We start from the raw sequence: 6,754 nt of genomic DNA, 5'->3' as shown, positions 1-6,754 counted from the left end.
GAAAGAATAACCCTAACAAAAGGACCAGAGCACAGAGTCCTGAAAATCTCAAGGGGCAGCAAACAATTGCCTTCCCCTATCATTACTTTATATCCTGGTATTTTCCATCTCCAAAATGCCAGCATTCCATCAAAGTATTTTTTTTTTTTTAAAGTAAGGAACCTACGTAAATGGGTAGACAGTGAAGATAAAATTATTGAAAAATTACCTCACTATTTTAGTATTCAGTTCAGCAGACATTTATTTCATCATTCACTATCCAAACTCTCTCTTCCAAGGTATTGTTCTCTCAAAATAAGCGAACCCAAAGTAAGTTCTCTTTGCTCCTTTGTAATCAGGAAACATCAGTGCCAATGGCCCTTCCTCTGGTGGAAAAGTACTAGAAAACCTCTCCAGTCTTCGGGCCGTAGCGGCATCTAGTGGCCACAGTGGGAAATGAGCAGAACCTTTTCCGCAGCTAAATTATCCCAGGCTGTGAAGGATTGTTTGCTACACGTGGAAATCATCTATTGAGCTTTACGAACTAACATCTGTGTTTCGGGAGTTTTAAAAGCTCCCTAGGTGATTCGAACGTGCAGCAGCAGAGTTTGGGAGTTCCTGGCCTAGACGTCTTTTTTCAGATTGAATCTCTGAGAAAAAAAAAAAAAATGCCTACCTATGAAGAAGTCATTAGAGCTGGTCGATTCTCGTGCTTAGTATGAATTACTTTAAAGTATCTCAGTTCTCAAGGAGTATTTAGCAACATCTTTTTAAGGATGCAAGGATGTTCAAAGCTTCATATATATTGGTTCCAGCTCTTGAATTTCTTTCCCTTAATGAGAGACAGGATTACAATAATTTTTTGTGGTCAACAGATGTGAAAGCTTTATGTGTGTGTCCATTTGTTAAGCATCAGGATTGTTTTCCTCGGCCGGGCCCAGTGGCTCACTCCTGTAATCCTAGCACTTGGGGGAGGCCGAGGTGGGTAGATCACCTGAGGTCAGGGGTTCGAAACCAGCCTGGCCAACATGGCGAAACCCCGCCCTCTCTACTAAAATTACAAAAATTAGCCAGCCGTGGTGGCACATGCCTGTAATCCCAGCTACTGGGGAGGCTGAGGCAGGAGAATCGTTTGAACCCAGGAGGTGGAGGTTACTGTGAGCCAAGATCACACCACTGCACCCCAACCTGGGCAACAGAGTGAGACTTTGTCTCAAAAAAAGAAAAGAAAAGATTGTTTTCCTTATATTTGTAAAGTAGTACTCAGGCTTTTTACTTAGATGTGGCAGCAATTTAGTTTTCTGTTATTTAGTATATTTGGTCCTTTTAATTGCCTTTTTGTCAACGTTTTTTATTACAAGCTCTTGCATGAAAGGGGCTTTGTTTTCAACTCATAAAATAGTTATTTATAATTTAACTTACTGTGCCCGGGCACTGCGTTAAAGACTGCCTATGGGGAATGCACACTAGTAGGATATCATTCCTATTTTCTTTTTTTTTTTTTTTTCTTGAGGCAGAGTCTCGCTCTGTGGCCCAGGCTGGAGTGCGGTGGCACGATCTCGGCTCACTGCAAGCTCCGCCTCCCAGGTTCACGCCATTCTCCTGCCTCAGCCTCTCGAGTAGCTGGGACTACAGGCGCCCGTCACCACGCCCGGCTAATTTTTTGTATTTTTTAGTAGAGACGGGGTTTCACCGTGTTAGCCAGGATGGTCTCGATCTCCTGACCTCGTGATCCGCCCACCTCAGCCTCCCAGAGTGCTGGGATTACAAGCTGAGCCACCGCATCTGGCCTATAAGGACTATTTTCAAGGAGCTTGAAGTCAAATTGGAGAAATAATACAAGGACCCAACTAATTAAATCACAAGGCAAGGTTTGGTAAGAATCCTTAGCAGCAAATGCATGGTTTGAGAGATATAAAAAAAGCAATCCAAAAAGACTTCTTTGAGGAGATGACATTTGAACAAAAGCTTTAAAAGATCAATTTCTTTAGGGAGAGGCATTTTAGACAGAGAAAGGCTTCATCCATTTATACATTTACTCATCAAAGAAAATAGAAATCTTGCCAAATGTCAGTGGCTTTTCCGAGCACTGAAAATACAGCAGGGACCAAGAAGATAAGACGCCTTGCTCTTCTCGAGCTTACATTCTAGTGGAAGGAAACAGATCCCCGAAAAGTAAAATAAATAAATAAATAAATAATCAAGAGATTTTCAGATAGTGACCAATGATGTGTGGAAAATGGAACAAGACAACTAATTTTGGAGTGAAAGGGTAGGAGCGGCAAATTGTGAGGCCAAACAAGTGGCATGTGAGCTGAAACCTAAGACATGAGAAGTCCACTAAGATAAATGTCTGGAGGAGAGTATTCCAGGCAGAGGACAAGCTGCAAAGGCACAGAGACAATAAGATGTTTGGAGTCGCCAAGAAACAAAGAAAGTCAGAGCATGTGGAATATGGCAGACAAGAGGGAGAGTGGCATGAATAGAGCACATGGAGGAGGCAGGAGCCAGATTCCACAGACGTATTAGGAAATGTGAACTTTATTCTAAGTAGTGGAAAGTCACTGTAGTCCCCCAACCCCAGCACACACACACATCTCCGGTCCTGGAGAGTTACAGGATGCAGAAGATTACTTTAGCTAACATATGGGCTTAGACTGGAGTAGTAATAGAGAAAGTAAAAAGAGATGGAAGGTTTCAGATACAATTTGGAGGTAGACCAACTGGACCTGCTGATGGATTAATGTGAGGAATAAAAGGAAGTGTAGAATATAACGGGAACATCCAGAGAAACACTTAATTCATGAATCAGATTAGGGAATTCTTTTGAAAGTGTTACATTCAGGGAGCTTGAGGTAAGTTAAGAAGTTGGAATATAAGGTGAGGAGAAAGAAGACAAAATAGAGCTAAAGAAGAGAGCAAGGTATGAATAAGAGACAGGTATAAGGCAGCTTCTTATAAGCACACCAAGAGAAGTAGACCTGGAACTGCAAGCAATAGGGACCCATTGAAGAACTGTGGGCAGGAAAGAGATATAATCAGATTTAAGCCCATAGGATTCATTAGAAGCATGTGAGGGTGAGTAGTGAAACAGGGAGAGCAATTTGGAGCCTGCGGCAGTAATTAAGAGATAATGAGGGCTTACAACAGTGGCTCTCAAGAGGGAGTGATTGGCTGGGCACGGTGGCGCACTCCTGTAATCCCAGCACTTTGGGAGGTCGAGGAGGGTGGATCACCTGAGGTTGGGAGTTTGAGACCAGCCTGACCAACATGGTGAAAACCTGTCTCTCCTAAAAATATAAAAAATCAGCCGGGCATGGTGGTGGGCGCCTGTAATCCCAGCTACTTGGGAGGCTGAGGCAGGATAATCGCTTGAACCCAGGAGGCAGATGTTGCAGTGAGCCAAGATTGCGTCACTGCACTCCAGCCTGGGCAACGAGCAAAATTCCATCTCAAAGAAAAAAAAAAAAAAAAAAAAAGGAGCAATTGTGCCCTCTAGTGGGCATTTGGCAATATCTGGGGTTGATGGGGAGGTTATTACTGACTACCTGTTACTACAGTAGGTAGAGAGGATAGGGATATCACTGAGCATCCTGCAGTACACAGGGCAGCACCACCCTCCCACCCCTCAACAAATAATTATCTGGTCTAAAAATGTCAATCAGGCCAAAATTGAGAAACCCTGACCTAAACTACGGCAACAATAGTGCATTGAGGAGAAAGGGGCAGAGACAGCACATAGAACACAGTAGTAGAACTCGGCTCAGGTGACTTATCAGATGCAAGAAACCATGTCAGCCTTTTAAGGCATTGAGGAGAAAGGGCCAGAGACAGCAGATAGAACATAGAACTTGGCTCAGGTGACTTATCAGATGCAAGAAACCATGGTCAGGCTTTTAAGGCAAATAGGTGAGCAATGCTGGTCTTGACTGAGAGAGAACCTGTGTGAAGAACAGAGCAGATTCTTGGGGGAGAAAATGGTCAATTCAGCTTGACCACTGAACTGAGTTGGAGATGGCTGTGGGGCCATGAAGTAGAAGGGGGAGGAAGCAATTGAACATACAATAGTTCTTGCAGGAGAGAAATCTTAGAAAGTAATTGCTTAGGACCTAGGAATGTTAGGAGAAGGCATCCGTCTGGGGATGAAGAGGAGGTGTTCAATGCTTAACTGGATTTAGCATCAACCCATGTACAGATGGATGCCAGGAAGTGTTTGGGAAGCGTCTGCTGATGAGACTGATTATTATGCTTGTAACAGAAATGTGTAAATTGTCTTTTTTGCAGGAGCGAATACAGGCTGATGAAGTGATTGCAATCCTGGATCAAGAACAGCAAGGGAAGCATGAACTGAATATCAACCCTAAAGATGAGCTATAAAAATGAGAAAGAATGTTCTATCAAATATTTATTTAAATTGTTAATCTTATGAGAATCTTTTTATTTTTGTACAGAGCCATGGTATAAATTAACAGGTTAATGTCAGTCATCAGATCTCCCTTCTGTTCCTAAGGATGCTTGTGTTGCCTCGCTCAATCTATCTTTCTTGTTTTGAGTTCTCTCTCTCTCTCTCACTCTCTCTCTCTCTCTCTTTCTTCTCAAAGACATGGTCTATACCATGTTGTCTAGGATAGAGGGCAGTGGCGTGATCATAGCACACTGGAGCCTCAAACTCTTAGGCTCAAGCGATCCTTCAAGCCTCCCAAGGAGCTGGGACCACAGGCACGTGCCACCACGCCCAGCTCTCTTTCCTGGTTTTTCATCATTTCATGTATCTATCAAAGCCCAGTTCACCTCCTTACACACACACACACACACACACACACACAATTTGTTGCAAATCCAAAAGCTCAGAGAGAATAAGCTTGTTGGTGGGGAAACAACAACTCTCGTGTGCTCCAGTTCTAAAATTAACATGTGCCTGGTCTCTGAAGCCCTTTCTTGGTCTGTGCCTTTCAGCCACGTCCTCTTAGGCCATGAGCTCTGACTTTCCAAAGTGAGCTCCACTTTGGGTCTGAGGACCCCCTGGCAGAGTCCATGCTGCCTCAGGTATCATGGGCGTCATGATCACCCAGGCTCCGGAAATCTCACGGATGATCTCCGGAAATCTCACGGATGATCTCCGGAAATCTCATGGATGATAACTGTATGAGTCAGAGGGGCCTCCAGGCTTTCCAGGGCCTTGGTGGAATTTTTGGCTCTGGTATTTTCACCGGACAATAAACTTACACTGGAAGCTTCGATGCATACTCCACAGTACTCTAGAAAGGACTGTCCTATAAGTTGTATACTTTAAAAGGTCATGTAGATTTTGAAGTAGAATGACTTTTCACCCTGGTGACTTTGGAAGAAAATCTTGAATACTGCCTGCATCCGGGCACCATGGCCAGGTTGCCTACGAGTGGGGTCCACTGATGAGAAGAGGTTTTTTGTACTTACATAAGAAAAATAAATTTCTGATTGATTTTAACCGTCATCTGCTTATATTTTGGGGCCCCTCCTCATTGCTGCTATCCAGCACACAGATTTGTGCTTGCGCCTTATTTGTTTAATAAAGGGAGCCTCATTTTAATATCTGGCATTTATTTTTGTTCTCCCAAATGTTTGCTTTATCTTCACAGAATGGTTTTGTAATTACATAGGAGCTTTTGGGACCACCTAGAGGCAACATTGGAACATGACTGGTCTAGCTGGTGCAATGGCCTCAGGAAAGGTGGGGACACCGTTCTTGAAGAACAGAGAGGGCGACCAACCTGGGTATTGATCCAGAGCATGCTTGGTTCCGGGTCCCACTTCTCAGGAAGACACTACAAAGGCATAGTTCATGGGGGCTGGGGTTCTTCTCACCTAAGGGAGCCTTTGTCATTCGCCTCTGGGAGATCACCTGCCTTGGTGGTGCTGGAGGGAAGATTTACTTTCTGCCATTTACAATCTTGGTGAATGGTTAATAACATTCATCCATTGAAATTGAAAATTTGAGTTAGTGATGTATGAGCCATCTGTTTTTTACTGAACCTTCTGGTTGTATTTTAATCATGGGAAAGTGGAAAGAGCATTGGATTATACTCCCAGCCCTATCAAATCCGCCCTGCTGCATGACATGGAGTTACTCTCTTTCCCTTTCCAGACTTTAGTTCCCTTCTCTGAAAATGACACAATTGATTGTAATTAGGCCCTCCCTCCTACTCAAAATACGAACAAAGCAAAAGCAAAAGAAAAAAACAAAAGAAACCAAAACCAATTTTAGAAATAGTCACAAGTACAACCAAATTTATTTCTGCTAACATTTAGAGAGTCGTGAATGGTTTTTTTTTTTCTTTTTTTTTGAGACGGAGTCTCGCTGTCGCCCAGGCTGGAAAACAAGCAGAGGTGCGATCTCGGCTCACTGCAGCCTCCACTACCTCCCAGGTTCAAGCGATTCTCCTGCCTCAGCCTCCTGAGTAGCTGGGATTACAGGTGCACACCACCATGCCCAGCTAATTTTTGTATTTTTAGTAGAGACGGGGTTTCACTCTGTTGGCCAGGCTGGTATCGAACTCCCAACCTCAGGTGATCCACTTGCCTCAGCCTCCCAAAGTGCTGGGATTATGGGTGTGAGCTACCGCGCCCGGCCGTGAATGGGTTTTTTATGTGTGAACCTGATTTTTACAACCTTAAACTGAAATTTAGGCCTACAAGTTCTTGAGCTTTGCAAAGGTAGATTGCTATTTGTCCTCCCACTGTGGAGAGCTTGTTGGCACTCAGATTTGCTGATTGGAGGATCTGGGTGAGGATCTGA

General features: G+C 43.8%; 1 protein-coding gene across 1 annotated transcript in view; it reads left to right on the top strand.

The window, feature by feature from the left end:
• P3H2 (prolyl 3-hydroxylase 2) overlaps positions 1 to 5,548 on the top strand; it is a 176,513-nt gene extending 170,965 nt beyond the window's left edge. Inside the window, exon 15 of the mRNA XM_017873434.1 lies at positions 4,264 to 5,548. Within this exon, the coding sequence (XP_017728923.1) occupies positions 4,264 to 4,356 (93 nt within the window). The 3' untranslated portion in view covers positions 4,357 to 5,548. The remainder of the gene's footprint in view (positions 1 to 4,263) is intronic.
• Positions 5,549 to 6,754: the final 1,206 nt, after the last annotated feature.

The sequence above is a fragment of the Rhinopithecus bieti genome, unplaced genomic scaffold, assembly GCF_001698545.2.
Source record: "Rhinopithecus bieti isolate Rb0 unplaced genomic scaffold, ASM169854v2 scaffold_5626, whole genome shotgun sequence".
NCBI lineage: Eukaryota > Metazoa > Chordata > Mammalia > Primates > Cercopithecidae > Rhinopithecus > Rhinopithecus bieti.
The sequence above is the reverse complement of the archived record's forward strand: the minus strand, read 5'-3'. Positions and strand labels throughout refer to the sequence as shown.